Below are 21,437 nucleotides of genomic sequence, written 5' to 3'. Positions count from 1 at the left end.
GAATAATTATTGACTCAAGACATTTCAACTTTTTATTTTTAAATCTATTTTAACATTTCGGGGGTATTGTGTGTTGGCCAGTGACCCAAAAATCAAAATTGAATCAATTTTAAATTCAAAAAGGAGTGAAAACGGGGGTGGGGTGTAAATACTTTCATAAGGCTCTGTAAATACTGTAAATACTGTAAATACCATGTTATGGATCATTTATTACTGCTTTGGCATTTCATGTTTCATGTTCTGTATGATTCTAGAGTACAACAGTTAACGTATAATAAGGCACAGTATGGACGCGAAGAAATGACCTGCCACATATCGCACAAGCCTTACGTCAACATGCAGCAACATTTAAAGGTTTTACACAGGAGTTTTACACTGCTGATAGTTGCATCATTGCAATGGGCAAAGTATGGAAGCAAAGATATAGCAAAGAAAGAATGGATGCCAAGAAATAAATTCAAATCAGTGAACTCTCCTTATATGTCAACAAGTGTATGTCTACTCTCTATAAAGTTGTTAAATAGTTTAACACGGATGCAATTTTTTCTCTCAATTATTTATCTTCTTGGACAAATGTTAATTGAATCAGGTCGTAAATGCTAGGCTGAAGTGTTTTGATGGCGTTAATGAAGCTGACACTTGCGACACGCTCACTCACTCCTCCTCTCCCCCCGTCACACTACCCCACCCCTGATTGGCCTCAGGTGTGCCCTGACGCTTACAGATGTTGCCATGGTTACATCATGTATTCCACTCCTATATAATTATGTGGAATAACTTGACGTGGCTCCTCAACATAACAAAATAGTGCAAATATATCTCTCAGTACAGTACATTCCACTCGCCTCCCATCTCTACCCACACAGACTTCTTACTCTTCTCTCTCAAACTATTTGAGCAAAGTGAGATGATCCATGTCATCTGGAGTGTAGGCTACATTATATTTAGTCATATGTGACTTCACTTAATTGATGCTCTTACTGTCTCACATATTGACAAAATAAAAATAATGACATTAATGAAAGTAACTCTTGGTAATTGCGTAAGTAAACTATTGGAAGAAATATCGGCGACCTCATTAGCTTGAATAGCGAGTCACCCAATAACATATGAGGGCATATTACCTCATGCCCTGTCAGAAGTCAAAGTCCTCATTTTGGTCTGAGATAGGATAGGAAGACTATTGTTAAGAAAAAATCCAATGCCCTGGATATCTTGAGTTTAGCTGGCCCTTTAGTAATGAGTTCATTATTAAACGACTTCAACCACCATATCCTGAGATACAGGGGCAGAGAAATTTCAAATTGGAATTCAGTGTGCTCCCCTGTTACTTTTTGGAACTCTGTTAATTTGCAGAGCTACTTCTGACATATTCAATATACTGTACGCCACTGTACTGCTAATGCGCTGTACTTTACTGCTACTGTACCAATACTACTACTGTACTGTAATTCTTTATTTTTTTTACAGTAGTAACACAGTCCAGTATGTATTGGTAATTGGGAGTCATTTGAATTGAGTGATGACTCATTTCCCCTCAATAGCTTAAAGGGCAAGGGAAATTAGGTCACATGTTCAAGCAAAACAACTGGCCATAGGCTTAAAGTACCTCACACTCAATGACTAACTCATACTCAATGACTCACTCATACTCAGTGACTCACTCATACCCAATGACTCACTCACACACTCAGTGACTCACTCACACTCTCAACAACTCAATCACACTCAGTGACTCACTCACACTCAATGACTCACTCACTCACTCACACTCAATGTCTCACTCACACAATGACTCACTCACATTCAATGACTCACTCACTCAATGACTCACTCACACTCTCAATGACTCACTCACACTCTCAATGACTCACTCACACTCTCAATAACTCACTCACACTCAATGACTCACTCACGCTCTCAATAACTCACTCCTACTCAATGACTCATTCACACTCTCAATGACTCACTCACACTCTCAATGACTCACTCACACTCAATTACTCACTCACACTCAATGTCTCACTCACTCACTCAATGACTCACTCACACTCAAAATGACTCACTCACAATCTCAATGACTCACTCACACTCAATGTCTCACTCACACAATGACTCACTCACATTCAATGACTCACTCAATCAATGACTCACTCACACTCTCAATGACTCACTCACACTCTCAATAACTCACTCATACTCAATGACTCACGCACACTCTCAATAACTCACTCATACCCAATGACTCACTCACACTCTCAATGACTCACTCACACTCTCAATGACTCACTCACACTCTCAATGAATCACCCACACTCTCAATGACCCACTCACTCTCTCAATGACTAACTCACACTCTACATGACTCACTCATGCTCAATGACTCACTCACACACTCAATGACTTAATAACACTCAATGACTCACACACTCAATGACTTAATAGCACCCAATGACTCACTCACACTCAATGACTCACTCACACACTCAATGACTTAATGACACTCAGTGACTCACTCACACACTCAATAACTCACTCACACTCTCAACAACTCACTCACACTCAATGACTCACTCACACTCTCAATGACTCACTCACACTCAATGACTCACTCACACTCTCAATGACTCACTCACACTCAATGACTCACTTACACTCAATGACTAACTTACACTCAATGAGTCACTCACACACTCAATGGCTCCAAACAAATCAAAATAATGATATAGAGAGAAATTATCCTTTGGTGTTCATCAGTCATTGATTGTCATCATCCTTTGGGCCCACCCAACATATGTTTGAAGCAATATATGTAATTTGCCAGTCACAAGCTTTCTAGTTTACAATACGAGCATTGCTTGCTCAATCAACCCATATTCATCGTTGGTTTTACAAAATCTGAAAAACTTCAGATACAGTAGGGTACATCCCAAGCATTTATTTCACAAGTAGACACATTATCCACGCACAAGCTCTCAAGCTCAGCGAAGAGCGTATTACTGTGTAATAGGTAGGCCTACCATTACTAATGTCTAGCCAGGGGATGTGGCAACACTACTCCTCTCATGGCCGCTTCCTTATCAACGATTCAGTCGTCTGAGTTTGGATATGTCTAATTACATTAGTTTAATTAAGCACGGCTAATAGACTCTCCTGGAAGATATGATGTCTTGCTGTGACTGGAGCGCCGTGCTGAGATGCATGTCAAACACACAGACATGGGCATTGTGGGGACTTCAAATGCTTTGTATTGGCAGGCATGTCAGACCAGGCAGCTAGGAGTGGAGGGCTGCGGATTAGATAAGGTTCAACTACTGGGAGAGTTAATCAACAGAACTTACTGTATTTGTCCATGGAATGTTTCAGCATACTGTAAACTCTGCTTGTAGCCTACCAATAACTGAGTTTTGACATGTAAATGTAATTTGCTTGTGTGATTGTAAAAACTGAAAGATCATTTTTCTTCTCGTCTTTCACCTACAAGTAGCATAAAGGTGACAGGAAGTATGGATTTAGCCTCGGAAGCCCAGGCTTCAACTAGACAAGGTTTGTAAGGATGGTCTCACAAGACTAATTTGGATGACAAGGGTATGAAATGCACTGTTGAATGTTCTGTTATAGCGACACCTCACTGACTTGGGGCGGTAGTTAGCCCAAAGGCTACGGAGATGGAGCTGTGGCCAAAAGGTGGCAGGTATGAATCCCAGGCCAGGCGTAGGAAAAACAGTCAGAATTCATCTGGAAACTGGAGGGCTGCTGGGTTCACATCCTCAAGACATTCCCCTACCGTTGGTCCCATTACCCCACAACACGCTCTCCATCCAGGCGCGCTGCACTGCAGCTTGACCCTCTGCTCATCTCACCTGTATGTGTTTTGTCAGGGGGTTTAGAACTGAGCGGAAGACACATTTATGTTGTTCGCTGTAACAAATGGACAATAAATAAATACATTTGATACACTTTACTGACATTTAGCAGCCATTAACAACCAGTGGGCAAACAGACTGATAAATACTTTTACTGAGTACCTAGAACTGCGAACCTGACTGACTGACTGACACACCATTAGCGCAGTAGGCATATTAGGCATGTGCAGTTTGGATAGGGCCTCTGTGGGTCAGCTTATTGTTCTGCTTGGTTCTCCACTTCAAAGTCCTCCCTGACGGAGCACAGCAGCATCTTGAGGGAGCAGATGAATGAGGATTAATAGCGTTTCATCTGGGCTGTGAGCATGTTTAGCACAGCAGAACACATCAAGTTAGACATGAAGGTCCCATCGCCACATACAGAATTGGGGAGAGGTAGAGGCTACAGTGGAGGGAGGGTAGGGAGGGATTGAGCTCAAATTCCCTATTTGATTTCTAACGGGTGAAAATAGAGACAATACGCCTTGTGAAATGGTGAAATGATCAGAAAAAAACATGAAATTCTGGAAAATACAAGTAGATGACAAGTGCTAGTTTGGATTCCTCAGGAATTCTTGTTAAGCATAAAAGGTGATGAGAAGTTAATTATGAAAGAGAGTAACTCCAGCGAGCAGTGAACAGTAACCACAAAATCAAAACAATAAAACACATTCCAGATTTAGACGAGACGTCTGACTCGTGGCTCAAGGCATCTTTTTTAGACAAATTACATTCAGTCGAAAATAGTCTGTAATTAAAATAGACCCACTTGATGGAAATGCAATGATGTCTTGCCATTAAATTGGTCGGAAACATGAATTCTAGAGTGTTGAACCCTTGTAATCTTCAAAGTACTGTTTACTGTCTTCAGAAAAACACAGACAATTAAAATGTTTTGTGGACCCAGCCCATGGTGTTGCTTGATCATGGTTTGTGTAAACTTCACTTCTCACATCTCAGTTCTTTTAACGATATTCCTAGCAAGAGAGGTCACCATGTTACTACAGCTCAGTGTAGAATAGTTGATAATATGCATTATCACTGCTATTTGGAATATCCATAATACTTCGCCAATACTCAAAACTATCAAAGTGTAATGTCTCTATAGAGATAGTTATTATACAGCTATTCCAGTTTTAAACATATTAACATTAAATTGTGCAGTTTTGTAAAGTTTTTAATGTGTGGTTGTTGGTCAATGAGATGAAAAGCAAAACAATTTTATAAAATGTGCCCGAACTGACTGATGGGTAAGAAATCAGGATTATGGGAGAAAGGGTCATCACTTTTCTGTTCTGCCATCTGTCTGATGCAAACGTCATAGTAGTCCCCCTTGTGGCCTAAATGGGAAAAACATACCAGTGCTTGAGCAACTAATCAGGTGGAAGAGGATAAGTCTACATTTGAGTAAATACATAAATTGTTTGTTATCCATATCTTTGAAAACTATTTAGGCAAAATGCAAACTTAAACATAAAATAACAGTAAAAAACGTAATCTCCGAGTCCTTTTAACTGTAACTTTGGAAGCCACTTCATTCTCCCATGAGAGTGCAGTAAATTAATCATACAGAGAAACTGAGTTTTTTAAAATGTAGATTTCAGATATAACTCATTATGAAACCAAAAAGGCTTTTGTGGATTCCCAAACCCACAACAAATACACCTTTCTGAGAAGTTTTTATTCCTGTGCCTTACAATAAACCTACATCCATATAGAACCATTTTAAAATAGTTAACGTTACATCATTCTTACTTGTTACAAAGTAGTAGGCCTACCGGTAAAGTAATTGTTATGCTACAACTCCTGTGATTTTAGTTTAGTTCTTTATGGTTGTGCTGCAGCGCCTCATTGCAGCACAACTGCAACTACTGCTACCTCTGTTTGCACGTTAAAATAATAAATCAAAGATCAAATCGTCAATCACTTAGTCCAGACAACGTATTCTACACGCACGCACACACACACCTAAGAGAGAGAGAGAAAATGATGTAACAACAAAAGCCCACTATCATATAGGATTAAAAAACGTTCCTTCTGCCATATTCCAAAAATGTAGTAGATAACACCTTCTGAGGAAAAGTCAATTACACTATTAAATGACCATGTCCTCTTGCCCATAGGCTACATAGTTTGGTCATGTAATACAACCACTCTATTCGTTTGAATGTTTACACATGCATACCTTTTGCAGTGCATGGCCATCATTGACTAGTCTTTTGGTCACTCATTTTTAAGTCACATTATGAAACATATCAAAGCTACCTACATTTATTTACCTATACTTTACAAAGCATTACGCACGTTTTCACATTGGCAAAATGTTTTCAACCGACTGCATTTATATTTTCAACGCATCAAATTTATACAGGTGAACCTACAGGATTTAGCAAATACCTATTTAAATTGTTTTAGTAGAAATTTGAGAAAACCTCTCATATAGACTGCAATTAACTTTTAGCAAATTAAATACATGTAAATGTTCTCTCCTTCCAACCGCGTTTTGTTAAATTGTTAACACATTTTCAAACAGGCGTAATAACCGAATTGAGTAAAATTATATAGAAAATCTAATTCAGTATTTTTTTTTAGCTTTGGACTAATAAAGCCTTATAGGTGGCACTCTTATCGACCACAAGACGATTTTCAATTCGATTGTGCCATATAGTAGCCATAAATGCGCAAATGTCGGCTACTGTATTAACTATGGCTGAAGCAACAGCTTGCAGTCTTAAGTGATTTAAATGGTGGGTATGGAATGCCAAAGGCATTTTTCTTACGTAGAAAGTAGGCTATATTATTTATGTATTATTATTGTTATTTTTACAATGTATTCATTGTAAATGTAATTAATGTTATTTTTTAAATGTGTGTGTGTTATCTTTTCAATGCAAAAGCCTTTCAACAAGTTTGTCTCGTATAGCAGTTTTTATTATCTTTTCAACTGACATTGATGGAAATGAAACAATGAAGTGGTTATTTTTTTATCGCTTGTTTGGTTAACCATGGATGAAATGTTAGGCTATGATATCCGGTGCGGTAATTGATTTGATACTTAATGTTGTGCTCTGAGACCAGGTTAGATACCAACACTACAAACCACTGCCTAGGAAGCCTATATAGTTCTATATTATCCGGCAGGACCAATTTGAGAGTTTGGACAATATAATGATCTGTTTTGCCATGCACCATTGTTAAAAAGAGGCTATGCGCACCCTCAAACAAATGTATCTTATGAACACGCAATGTTTTATATTATCGGTCGTTTTTCTTGACACCCAAACATGTGGCGCGTAGATATGAAAATGAATGACTGTGAACGCTCTCCTGGCAGTCGGCTCCTATCTGCTATTCCGGAGTCGAGCTCCCTGGAGACCCTGGAGAGCGCGCCGGGAGAAGAGCGTTGTAAAAACTAAAGTGGGGCACGAGACAAGCTGCGCCACAGCTGGCAAATCATCGATTTGAGCATCAGAAACGGGGAGGGGCGGTTCGTTTACCTGCCACCCTTTCAAAGAAACCCTCCTCTCATGCCGCTACTCAAATCTAGCACACTCCCGCAGCACACGTTGCTTGCATTTGCGCTCAATTCTGTCTCTCCGAAGTTCAGCTTTGCGCAGTCTTCGCGAGTGCAATTTTGACAGCTCGTGTGTCTTTCTCAACCGGAATTGTCCGAGCAGTTTTGGATCCGTCAAGGTGGAGCAGACTCTATTAGAATTCTGAACTTTTTGATGGAAAACAAGAGGCTTCACGGTAACTGCTAACTTTGAAGGTATTGTTACATTTTCTCCTGAATTCATTTTTTCTCTTTCAATTCAACAGAACCTGCTTATTTTTTGCTATTTGCTATTTTGTAAGCTACGGACAGACTGGAATGTCCACCTATTTAAAACATGTAGGTGTGATCCTTGAATGAACGGAAGTAGTCTTTGACAGTAAGCATTTAGGTCAGTTGACCAACAGTTTTCAGACCCTTTCTCGATAACCGACTGAAGGCCAAAATGCATCTAAATATTGGCACATTTATGTCTTCTATTTAGAGAAGACAATCTCTACGCTCTGAGTGCATGATTTAATGATAGGCTATAGATGAAATACTACAATAGGCTATGCTATGTAAATGTCTATACTTTTGTGTCGCGTTTAGTTCAGTTGTAAATAATAACTCGGCATATTCCAGGCTTAATAGGCACTCTTGAATGAGGTTAAACCGATTCATGTATATTGCGCATCTTGAGAGAACGCACCATCTCTGTGCTTCCTTATCTTTTCAGTTCCGTGATGTAGCCTAGGCTACCTGCAAACTTGGCTCGAAAAATGCATTACCTGACCAGTATTTGTTTTGAGTGATGTCTTGGAATAACCACAATAGAAAAACATTAGCCACCTTTATTGTTATACAACTGTATATAGGCATAGATAACAGTGTCTTTGACAAAAGTTTTTTTTTTGTCGCGGCAGTTGTTTTACATACTGTTAGATGAATTATATACTTTCAGAACGTGACAGTTTGTATCACGTGTTAATAACAAGTAGGCTAAGTAGTCTATTAGCCTATACCAACAGGCCATGATAGCCCCCCCCCCCCCCCTTTTTAATTTGCCAATGGGTGTTTTATGAAGTCAAGTGATAATCGTTCAAATGTATGCTTATGCTCTTATGCTTATTTTAAGACAGAACTCACACACTCCAACTCATTCACATAGTTTAAGATAGTTCTCCAGATAACTTTACATTTTCCAGGATTCAAACAATAGGTGATCTTTAATAGTCAGAGAACATAGTTATTATACCGTACTACTTAAATATCTAACGCTGCACTTCATGAAGAATTGCTTTATAATTGCTTCATAATCAAATGCATTGTAGCCTAATGGAACTCAAATAGTAAATTAAGAAATAAAGTGGATTGCGGACATAATGAATATGCAGTGGTTGCGTTGACAACATGTATTGCAACTGATGGTGAGCATATTGGGTAAAAGTAGTAATGATGGCCTTGATTTTTTGTCTAATTGAGGTTCTTGTAATTGTGCTGATACAGTGTTTTTAGAAAGATCCAGATGAGTGTGTGTGTAAGGGCATGTTATGGGAAGTTGTAGTGTCCCATTGTGAGATTGTGTGGGCATAGGTGTGTTGTGGTTTTGTTCAGGTTCACGACAGACAGTCTCTTTCACGTATCTCAGTACGGCTTGGATTCTTGACATGCCATAATCACTAGCATTGCTGCTGACTTAGATTAATCTGATCTGATTCACTGATCACCGATAGGTAAACAAGCTGTCTATTGTCTCAGCCCTGAAAAATGTAATGGTTTCTTTATTTAACCTAATATGAATAAATAATTCAATATGGAAAATATGCATTTATTAAAACAATTATTCCACAGGGACATCAGGTAAAAACAGCATGATATGGAGAATTCCATTTACCATAGTTACGTTTTAAGTAATCTTATAGTTATGTTTTAAGTAATCTTATAGTTAAGTTTTAAGTATTCTTTTACAGGAGGTAAAGTTTGTATGTCTATTATTTGTAACTAGCCTAATAAGCCTATGGAATATGTTATAGAAGAAGTTGATTAGACAAATCTAGAGTGTAAACATTTTTCTTTCCACTGCTGACTGTATATTGAGAGTGTGATAGTCCTGTATGTTGAGAGTGTGATAGTCGTGTATGCTGAGAGTGTGATAGTCCTGTATGCTGAGAGTGTGATAGTCCTGTATGCTGAGAGTGTGATAGTCCTGTATGCTGAGAGTGTGATAGTCCTGTATGCTGAGAGTCTGATAGTCCTGTATGCTGAGAGTCTGATAGTCATGCCATTAGTAGTGCTCATACATTTTTTAAGAAGTCAAAGTAGCACAAGCTGGAGAAAACCAGGTTATGGTTTTAATAGAGGTGATTGTATCTTGTCAAATCTCTCACAGTCTGAGGAGCTGTTGTAGTTAATCTGGTCACTATTTCACAGAACAATGTCACAGCCCTTTTCCTGTTTTAGCGACCGTGTCACTTCTTGTAAGTCCTGCTTAAGATGAAAGACTGAATGTTGAAAGTTGAGCGCTTCTGTTAGCCCTCTCAGTCTCACTTTCTGCTTACTAAAACCAGTCTTAACACTTAGCTAGCCGTTGTGAAAGTGGCACACACACACAAACACACACACACACACACACACACAAATCTGTTACTTAACCTTATTTGACAGGAACGACACAAGTCAGATGGCAAGGACAGTGCTAACAGTCCAGATACCTAACAGGACACAGATCCAATAGTGATGCTCTGAAGAAGCCTATCATTGTGCCATAATTTCATGTTCACATACCCTTTTGCAAATTCCTTTGACATGTAATAATGACCATAAGGCGATCAATTATCAAGAATAAATGCAGAAGAAATACCAAGACATTTAACTGCCTTTCTTTGCCTATAGATGTTTTTGAGGTTATCAAAAGTCAGGTTATATTTGTCAAGGCACCAAAGTGAAAGTAGTGTCCGCCTTTGTTATTGACAGCTCTGTAATAGCAGGAAATCAACCGACTGTTTGAGAACTGTTAGAAACACACCTAGGGGATCTCTCCCTCTCCTCTCCACCCTTGTCATCCTGGTGGCACGTTTGCCTCACATCTCCAATAATTGCCACTTCATTTGTCAGGTCGCTCTAGCATACGGGAGCAGAAGATTCTGAGGGAGCGGAGGCATTGCAGGCTCAGCTGAACATTGGCTGCTGCTCTTAACATACAGTACAGAAGACAGGAGTAGGGTGTGCAACTCATAGTGCTCTTTCAGATGAGGTCCCCACAGCCGTTGAACAGCAGTTGTGGTAAGGGATGTAGGGTTGGAAGTACATAGTAATAGATACTAACGTACATAATAGGTGGGCGAGAGGAAACAACGTCTTCAGTTCATGTCCTGACCCTAAGAGACCACTTAGGCAGTACAGTACATCATAGAGGTTTCCTCTTTGCTACCTCTCCTCAAAAAACACACAATGATGTCTCAATGACACTCAACAACACTGACGTTTGAAACTGAATTATTCACTCAAGCGCCTTGCAGTGGTAGCTTGTTTTTGAAGAAGAAGAAAAAATGATGTGGATGTTAAATGGTAGAACCTCCAGACTTTTGCGACTAAACGATAGCTTCAGGTTAGGGTGTAGCTAAAAGAGTTTGGGGCTTGTTCAAAATACCTCCTACGAAGATCTCTACGCTATTAAAATTCATACAGCAAAGTACTTGGAGAGTCTAGAGTTGGGTTGTGTCTCGCTGGGCTGAGACTGATATCTAGGGTAAAACCATTAATCGTCTTTACCACCCTCGATAATTAGCAGTGTAGAAATAACAGCTCAGCAAACAGTGAAATTATACCTGTGGTAGGGAGCAGAGTAAATACCTGTTTAGCTGCCAGCAAATGCATTTATTAGACTGTCGCCAGTAAATAAGAGGCCTGTCTGGTTTTTTGATGTGTGGCTCTTTGGGGATTCCACCTCCTCTGAAATAGGTCTGTTATGATTGCTAATAGAGAACAAAGGTAACAATGAATCTGAGACTTTTTGATGACATGCTGCAACCAGTTTTGGTAAAAGGTCTGTGTCTTAATAGGGATTGTTTGCACATTCCAGGGCTCAGTGTCAAAAATGTAAAAAGGCCTGGCAATTACAGACATACCACCCTGGATGCGCGTTTGTATGCAACTGCAGAGTTACAGCACATTTGGCCATGATCTGAGACTCCTTTAAAAGGGGGATATGTTGCCCCAGCATGTTGAAAACAATTTATTTTGGCATATGCTTTGCATACTGTTGATCCAGATTCCTTGGCTTAACGATAAAAGCTTGCATTGTTTCTGGTCCTCACAATCAGCACTGTTTGGTTCAATGGGGAGCCTGTCTTTCCACAGAGATAAATAACCAACGTCTGTCATGTCGATTCTGTCACGGTTTGGCAAAATGACAATTCTGTAAAAAATGGAATAGCAATTGTTTGCATGCTTCACTGCACAATAACAAACACAATTTGAAATACATGTTGACTGATACTTTGAACTTTTTATAATTCAAATCACCTTATTTCAGGCCCAACATGTGTTTTGATTTCTTGAAAAAATGTGATTGTGTTTTATTTTTATGCTTGTCATTATCCGATCTGTGTAGGTTTTCCTGAATCCTTTGTTCAGATAATGCAACAAAAAAGGAACCGAGTGCTTTGGTGGAATTTGCATCCTGCTAAGATCAGGTTGTTAATACCCACCCACATACTCCGATGAAACAAATTCAACCGATACTGTATTCTCTTGTACACACAAACACAACCTCAACCATCCCCTTGTCAAATGTTTTGTACAGTGGTGGATGATGCATCCTTTGACTGCAGATTAAATGTGCAGAGGAAAATATGTAGATACAACTGCATTGACATGTTGGCACTCCTTATCCAATGCTCCCACCCAGGCCTATGGAATGGTTGGCTCAGTAGCCTTTCTGTGTACTGGGCGTAGTAAACATTTGTTTCACCTGCCCACAATCACTTAACACTCTTAAGAGTTCTCCTGCACCAACCATAGTTTTGTCCTTTCAGTATCCTCCACAGCAGAGTATATGGCATCCTTTGCACCATCTTTAGCCTCCCTTTTCACTGTGTAGCTTAACATCAAAGTGTGGACAAAGCCATCTTCAGTGTCGCTTCCCGAAACACACAACCCTGTCTCTCTAGCTATTAATTGTTGATATGTTGCAATCCACGAGGCAGAAATTATAGTTCAAATTATTCAGTCATGTGATGAGCACTGGCCCTGCAACCAGTGACAGAAAAGTAATTTCCAAGGCCCTGAAACTGATGCTAGTTAATTGTTCTATGACTAATTTGTTTTATAATTCGATAAAAGCGAAGGGGGATAAACAAGCCGATACAGGGTCCTCTCACCAGCCTCGGGGAAACAATAATTTGTTTTGAATCATTAATAAAGATTCCTGTGGGCAGCTCTGGCCCTGTGTTAATCTTGGCCCGGTCGTCGTCGTGGCACCACTGTCGCTACGGCTGCTGCGGCTCGGGACAGCGATCTTGACCTTATGATGCATATAGGCCCAGAGAGCTGAGACCAGCTCAATCTCGGATACCGAGAAACCTGTGTTTCCGTGTGTGGGGGGAGTTGTACAGTGCACACCACACATCGTACTAGTGGTGGGCGTCAGAGTTCCGTTCTGTGAGGCAAATAGTATATTTTGTAAGAGCATGCGGCTTCTCAAAACCGTCACCGTCTCATTTCTGTTACTCTTTGATGCCGGCGTCTACGACTTGACGCATACTGTGAGGCCTGTTCAGAGGAAAGTGAAAAAGTCTTCCAGTAAGTGGGCGGGGACGTCGTCCGGTTCTACTTTGGACATTCATGTGATTATAAAAGAATTAAGCACTTAGGAAACTTTAAGATGTTCATTTGAATCACACTCTCTTTCTCCAATGACGACACAACACTGCCAAATCAGAATTTAAAAAAAATGATTTACTTTCTTTCACTTTTAATTAAAAACCATACTGACTAAGAGGGCCAAATAGAGAGCCTACAACTCGTTCAGTTTAAAGAACACTATCCATTGCTGATATGGAATATCTTTCATATTCAGGTTCACTGCTTAACGACTGAGTACTAAAAGGATATCTCAATTTCTCACTGATGTCTTTTTAGTAATAGTTTATTTGTATATGTGGCACACCATGCAACACTGCTGGAAATGTCCCTTCAACTAAAACAATTTGCACCGGACACTATCCTCTTCAAGTTTTCATGTGACTTTGGTAATTGGTTTGCTGTCTACACACTCTCAATGCAAAGACACTTGCAAATACCTACTACTGTATTAACAATATCTCATTAGTGGAGAGGGAATTTGTGCATGTACTATAATAATGTTTTGACATCAGCACACCAATATTAATAATACACAGATTATTGAATACCTCATTGGCTTATTAGTGCCTTCTTTTTTTGTGTGCTTTCATATTTCCCAGATCCTACACAGCCAGCTGAGGTCTGCACTGACAGCATTACCCCATGCTGTTAGTATTCACACACGGCTAAGATGCAGACAGACTCATTTGTATTAGATAATCCAAATAATCGTATTAATGCCCACTAAAGTAGTGAGCATGACGATATCACAACACCTACATACTGTATGTGATGACGCGTTCGGCGTCTGGGGACAACAAAGAAGCCACGTCGTCCGAGACGCTAAGCCAACATTGCAGCGTTCGCTCATGACGCTTTCTTTCGCAGGATCTTGACATGTTAAAGAGTAGATTATAAACTGGTTGTTAAAACTGACCTCGTACTTATTTTCTCTCCATTATTTAACAAGGGGCTTCATGATCGTTCTATGTGATGGTATAGTGAGGGTCGAAGAAGGGGCTACAATATGGCAATAACATTTGTAAGGTTATATATTATGGTGGTGCAAAAGATGGCAAAGGGGACAGCGCAATAGAAGGGATCATGAGTAGGTGTTGTAAAATGATAGTGAAATCGATTTATGATTGCCATTTTTGACTTCTTATCTTACTTATAAAGGCCACGTGCATGTGATTTGCCTACTGCTTATGTCTATGAATCTTGATACAAGCTTTGTATTGTAACTAAATCATATGGCTCAAGTATTACACTATTTAACAGAGATACATCTTTAAAGACATCCATTATGTTTACATTGTTTATTTTATTGAAGATGTGCATGCCAAACCTCTGCTTCATACTAAGGAGCTCAGCTATATCATCACCCATCTCTTACAAACATGTAATAACACATATGCCTTGGTCCTGGTAAATCTATCACAATAGTGTGTTTGTAATCAGCTGGTATTGATAGAGGCCTTTCAGTGTGAAAACTATTTTTTTTCTCTCTGATACAAAAACCTATATGTTAATTGATAATCAGTACTGTTGATTCAGTGGTGCAGTCAGTGCAAATCTGTGCCCTTCTGGATGTCAGAGGGTTTTCACAGCCATGTTTGTGCCAACGTCGCTGGCAGTGGCAGCACCTGTTGGCAGTGCCAGAACCTGGCTGGCAGGGTTATCAATGCTCTCTGATGGTCTCCCACAATCACAGTGGAAATGACAGCGGCTGCTTGCGTCACGGCAGATAACAATTTGCCCGACTACAGCTCGCATTCGCTGTTATTTCTATGTCCATGCCCACTCTGACAGATATGAAAATGTACACCCAACCAAATGTACAGCAAGCGTCATGTGTAGTCTCTCAAAAACCATTTTGATAAAAAAAACATTTTATGTATTTAGCTTTGAACTTTCCCAATGTGTTAAATAAAACCTTGACCCTGCTATTACAGGTGATATCATGTGAAATGAGCAATGGTTTTGACCCAAAAACATTGATAGTTGTTTTTATACATTTTACTACATCACCAGCAGTAACACTGTAATAACATAGTAATAGCCCCAGAATATTGCGTTGTCCTTTTCATCTTTATTATCATGCACCTTACTTGATTAAAACAAAGTAATACTGCAGTACTCTGTTGATGAATGCAATATGAATTTGTCAGTTTAGACAGTTTTTACATCTCTGTACAACCCAACATTTTATAGATAGGCTACTAAGTTTATTGAATTGTGACATACACCTGACTAGTTTGAACCTCAGTAAGGTTTTAACATTGGAGCATACAGTATGGGTTTCCGGTGACAGGCCACAGACATGGGACAGCATCACTTACCGGCAGCACAGACTCACTGCTTTGAAAGTGACTGACATTGAGCTAGATGTTGCTGTTTACTCAAGACAGTGTTCCACCTCAACTTGATACCGCTGAATCTTACCTTGCTCTGTTTACTTCTGGCTCAAACGTTTTTCAGCAATACAATCATTGGGAATAGTGACTCAGGTGCTCTTTCTATCAAAAAACATAAAACAATTACATTTTTATATGATAAAGAGGTCATCTGCTGGGTCAATCCTTATAAAGCTTGAACACCATAAAGTATTACCCTCTTGGCTTAAAACTTCATAAACAGGTATGAACTAAGAGTTTCCCTGAGCTCAAGATGTCTCATCTCTAGGAACCATCTCTCAGGAATTTAAGAGAAACCCTCCTTTGAAGAGTTGGACTTTTTATGACAAATCTTTTCCCCTCAGATATCTCCTTCTGCTCGCCTCTATGCGTTATTGACAAAACAACCGTTTTTTGTTGTTGTGTGGGAAGAGATTTATGATTTGGCTTAACATTTCTGGGAGCTATAGGCCTTACCATGGTTTATGATTAAATACTACAATATATGCAACATTTTGTTTCTATATGCAGCATTTCCTCTGTGTTTGACCAAAGAGGTAGGCAATCACTGCACATATAGAGTTTGTGTTTATGGTTTGCCAGGTATTAATGCGTCCTGTCTTGGTTGGTTTCCTTTTTAGCTTTTTTTATGAATTTGGACTGCCTTGTTTTCATGTTGTGTTGACAACATGCCTGATATACTGTACCTAATATCTTGGTCTGTCTCTGTAAGTATTTACACCCACATATGTTTTTGTTTATAGTCCCCTGCTGACAATCTTTTCGTGTAGAATAGTGTTTTATCTCAGGGTATGCAGGATAACTGTAATGATTTGCATTCTTTGATTCTGTGTGACAATTGATGTTCTCTCTACGTTGTTTGTGCAAACATATGTTTTATAGCATCGCTGTGCTGTGCACATTCCCATTTGAGCGAGAATAATTGTATTGTGATGTATATAGTAATAGACAGCAACATTGCTTTCAGTTATAGACAATACTTTGTCTATAACAGAGGTTGTAAGGCACTTGCCTTGACAGTGATGTCCTTGAGGTGCGCCTCTAGGGTCTTGGGAAGGTCACACTCACTCTCTCCCAGTCCCCCCTCTCTCCTGTACGAGGTTAGGACAGTGCCATATTTGTGGTCAGGGAAAGTCAGTACTGTAATCCAATATTTTTAGTAGTAGAGGTTTGGCTATGCTCTCTATTGCGTTGTCACCCGTGTGTAGGGCTGCTCGTAGCATGTGTGAAATGAATGCACTGTGTACATAAGCTATTTTAGAAAGGCACCAGAACAGCTTTTGCTCAACACCCTCTACTTCTATGATGTGTGCTGTAGCAATAGGACATATTCAGCCAGTGAGGCACCTCTAAGTGATATGCAAACACAGTTGTCAGGCTTTTGTTCACACCTAACAGATTTGATCTGTCTTCAATAATCATAATATTGGAGCCCGGCATTATTATTGTAGGCTATTATTCATCTTATTATGGGAAAAGTTCAGGAAAATAATAGTAACCATGTAATAAACAAACAGGGATAACAGTTTTGTTTGTTTGTTTCTGTATTTGTTTGTACAATAAGAATAGCTTACGGGTCGAGTAGGCTACTCAGGACTGACGTAGATCAATAGCCAAAATGGCATGGGAGTTAATCTATTGTGCTCTCTCAGATAGCATTCCAGGGATGCGCGGTTTATATCGGCCTATTTTAACAATTTCACACATGGTCCTCCTGTAGCCTATATAATGTCCATTCGCATAGCATCTCGAATATGTATAGCCTATGCGCGCCTCTGTGTATGTGCATGTGTGTTATTCAGTAATAAATGCAGAACCGCCTCACTCTAATCAAGCTGATTAAAAATTCCTGCGCGCACAGCCGGAAATCGCACCATCCTCTGTTTTCTTTCCACTTTTTACTTTATTTTAGGTTCTCCACTCCGCCAGGACATCGGCTGTCGCGGGTGGCTGCCTTCAACACTCGACATGCGGGTTAAATCGTCTTGTTTTGGGGGTATTTTCTTTTGAAATGAGGAGGAGAAAGGGAAAGCACAGGCAGCACCAGCAAGGGGAGTGATGAGTCAATACAACTCATAATTTAATGGGGACACAGAGGGGGAAAGCGAGAAAGAAAGAAGAGCTCCCGTCCGGACGTTAATCAAACCAGCAGAAAGAACATATCGCAAGCAGATGTTGTGCATCCATAGCAAGCCTTAACTCGACATTGGAAAGTAAATCGCACTTTTTAACATGGGTGTGCATATCGTTGCGCCATCGTCTCTACATGAGATAGCAGATCATTGTCGATTTTTTTTTTCTAGAGAAGCCGAATTGATTTAATACACGTTATTTTTGTATGCGTTTATACATCAGGATTGTTCGCGACTGGTAGAAATAACAGATTTCAGCACCGCTTACCACTATCCGATGTTCTATTCACGAACGACTGACTGATAATCGTGGTGGATACGTTGTGTTAACTCGTTGCACTTGTAACCGATGGACTATGCCCGAGACAGTTAGCCAGTTTATTGTATCAGGTGTTATTTTCCTCCGCTACTTCTAATAAGACGTAAGAATGAGCAAATAATTCGATTTATTTAGGCTATACTGTACATACTTAATTCCTTACCAATGTTATCGTATCCCAGTCTGTCTCGACGTCTTCTTTTATATAGATTTGGGTTGCTCTTTTGTATATCAACCTTTCATCTCTCAAAAGAAGAACACATTTCTGTAGAGGACCTATCATTTAAACCTAGAAAGCATCCGACATTGAAGTTGTCTTTCCCTTGACAAAACTTGAAGAAGGCATCGTTCACCAAGACTGCATTATATGCTTTCGAGTTTTGACGTGCTGAGTTTCAGGTTGGTTTGTCCTAAATGTAACTTAACTTGTGTTTTGCACTCTTGCTTGTCTTTTTTAAAGGTCATTCAGAAATCCTGCCCTGGACTACCACCATATCCGGGTCTGGATTCTGTTGCCCCCCCTATTTAAATAATTAGTTGCTTCATTGCATATCATGAATGAGATAGTTCATGATCATTTGTGTGCTGGTGGGAAGGTGGGGATACATTATTTTGACCTGTTCAGTTTTTGTTTAAATATTGAAAAAACCTTTCTATTGCACAATGTAAACACTGTATAATAACCCATCTGAATTTAGCCTTATTTTTTTACCAAAAAGAATGAAACACCATTAACAGATAATTATTCAAATGTTGCTATAGAAAATGGTGTGTATTAGGTGTTTAACCATGTCATTCAGTTGTGGAGAGCCTGTCAAGATGTTGATTGTGTGCTTCCTGCAGTCAGTGGCTGTGTATGTGGGCGGCAGGTAGCCTAGTGGTTAGAGTGTTGGGCCAGTAACCGAAAGGTTGCTCGATCGAATCCCCGAGCTGACAAGGTAAAAATCTGGCGTTTTGCCCCAAACTGTTCCCTGGTAGGCTGTCATTGTAATTAAGAATTTGTTCTTAACCTGACTTGCCTAGTTAAATTTAAAAAAATGTTTTGTACACTTATCAAATGCAACTGGCATGTCAGGCTTTGCTTTATCCATAATTTTTTCTGATTGCACTTTTCATTTCTGATACGCTCAAAGGTATAAAACGTCAACATCTTTTCAATGGTACTGCTTTCATTCAGTTTTACCTCACATTTTGTAATGTCTTCTCTGAAATTGAAAGAGAAATTTAAAGAGACATCCCACACAATTCTTATTCCTTATATCATGTCCTGTTTAGGCACATGTGATACCACTTGTGGGTCTTTTGCCTTTTTATGCTTTTTTCCCAAAAGCCTGTCTGGTAATTTTTTGTTTTTTTGGAGTGCTGAAAGTGACTCAAGATGAATATGCTAGCTCTACTCTCTCAGCCTTCACTTCACTGTTGCAAGGCTTGTGGGCTTGTGGGCTTGTGCTGTGAACTGCAGTAATCATCGGAGTGGAATCTCTCTGCAAATTAATGTGTTTGCAAAAAAATGGTCTTGTTTGCCCACCATATGGGAATCCGTAGTGGGACAGACATAAATAATACATGCTCTGAAAAATGGGAACATTACGATGGCACGAAACATTGTGAGTGCCAAGTAATGAAAGCACAGAATTGGCAGTTATTGTTGTAACTGTTGTGTTTTTGTTATGTGCTTTTTCCCGCAGATAGATGTTCATGTTGACAAGTTATCACCCTCTTTGTTGTAACATTTTCAATGTCAAAACAATCAACCCTAAAAATATTATTTGGCATACTTCATATCATGCAATTGAATATGATGTGCTTACTGTGTGAAGGCCTTACATGTCCATGAAACCCCCTAATGTTCTGCCAGCTAGTGAACACCCAGAATGTCCCTGTCTTATCTCCTCCCAGGTGATAGTGAGCAGAGGTGCTGAGAATGATGGACCATCTCAGCGAGGCGTGCCTGGGGAAGGAGAACTGTGACCTGGTCAACAGCATGGGCGACCGCGACTCCAAGGCCCCCCCAGCCAAGCTGGCCCGGCTGGAACAGAACGGCAGCCCCGTGGGCAGGGGCAGCACGGGGGCCAAGCTGGCCGGGGTACACTACAAACCCTCGGGACACCTCCTCAAGAACTGCCACAAGAGGGGTGAGTGACACTGGTCAGGGTGGTGTGTGTTTGTGTGTGTAGGTGTGTGAGATAGCATAATATAAACCCTCAGACACTTCAAAAGGGCCCTCAGTACAAGTAGGCCCAAATTTTGGCCTGTGTGTGTTTGGCAAGATGGGAGAGAGGTGGAATGTCGCAAGTGTGTGTGTGCTGTCTGTGTTTACAATTGCCATGTTTTCATGGTTCACAAGTGTCATGTTGTCATGGTTTTGTTTCCATCTTCCTGCGCAAACCGATTTAAATTTCCCTTAGTCATCTTAGTGCACACACCCACACTTAGGCCTATCTACAAAGACCTATTTTTTATACCAAGGCCGTTTAAGAATTATTACTGTGTTATTCTGCATAACGCTGTGTCACTGTTTCTCTCCTGTTGTTTATTGAAGAGAATGTCATTTAAGAGCCTTTGCCGCTTAAGGGGCCTTCATTTCGAGATGATGACATAGCTTTTTTATATAACTACTGGCCTGGTCATCACATGAATAATGTTACTATGTTATGAATTTTTGGGGCTAGATACGAGCATTCAGACCTGCAGATTTTCATGAGTTTATTAGCGGTTGGCCGCTATGTCTCGACTGTTTGTTCGGTTGTGTTTTTTGGGGACTTTGGAAGCATAGAATGTTGCGTTGAGTACCTTGATGCGCTGTTGCTCTTAGTTGGTTCCTCTCTCAGTTGTCACAAAACACCACCTGAGAAAGCCCTGCATCATTCTGCCCTCCCGTTTTTCAGAAGGTTCCAGTATATTTTTTGCCTTTTTTTCGAGAGGAAATTGTGAAATTTATAGAAGCGTCTGTTGCTGAAGTTTCGCATGGCCACAGTGGGCATTGTTTGAGCTGAATAATATTTACCATGGGCTTTTCTCCGTTCCATGAACACAAAGGCTGTATTGATCCCCAAATGAACCTACACAGCAGTCTTTATTGTTAGATCTCTATCTATTAACATCAGGGAGAGAAGCAGCATTTCAGCACATTCCCTGGCACCTGCTGGTGATTACCCTGTTTATTGATTGTTTGTCAGAGATGTTTGCATCTTCAGGATGCCGGCCATTAGAAATATGGTTCATTGCAACTGCTCAAACCCCATGAATAATGTGTGGCATATCATCACCACTGAAGGCTATAGA

The 21,437-nt window shown here is 40.0% G+C and overlaps 1 protein-coding gene across 41 annotated transcripts in view; it reads left to right on the top strand.

The window, feature by feature from the left end:
• Positions 1–6,986: 6,986 nt before the first annotated feature.
• The window catches only part of LOC110487942 (DNA-binding protein SATB1), a 60,085-nt gene continuing 45,634 nt past the window's right edge, over positions 6,987–21,437 (top strand). For 15 of the 41 annotated variants that reach the window (XM_090197991.1, XM_090197841.1, XM_090197880.1 and 12 more), the window contains exons 1-2: positions 7,235–7,674; positions 20,052–20,287. In XM_090197991.1, the coding sequence (XP_090054117.1) occupies positions 20,077–20,287 (211 nt within the window). In that variant the 5' untranslated portion in view covers positions 7,235–7,674; positions 20,052–20,076. Of the gene's footprint in view, positions 7,675–17,446; positions 18,552–20,051; positions 20,288–21,437 lie in introns of those variants that run through there. The other 26 variants (XM_090197959.1, XM_090197995.1, XM_090197976.1 and 23 more) reach the window with 8 other exon arrangements.

Source organism: Oncorhynchus mykiss, chromosome 2 (assembly GCF_057628025.1).
Source record: "Oncorhynchus mykiss isolate SJ-2025 chromosome 2, ASM5762802v1, whole genome shotgun sequence".
Lineage (NCBI taxonomy): Eukaryota > Metazoa > Chordata > Actinopteri > Salmoniformes > Salmonidae > Oncorhynchus > Oncorhynchus mykiss.
Note: the sequence above shows the minus strand (reverse complement) of the source record. Positions and strands in the feature narration are given on the sequence as shown.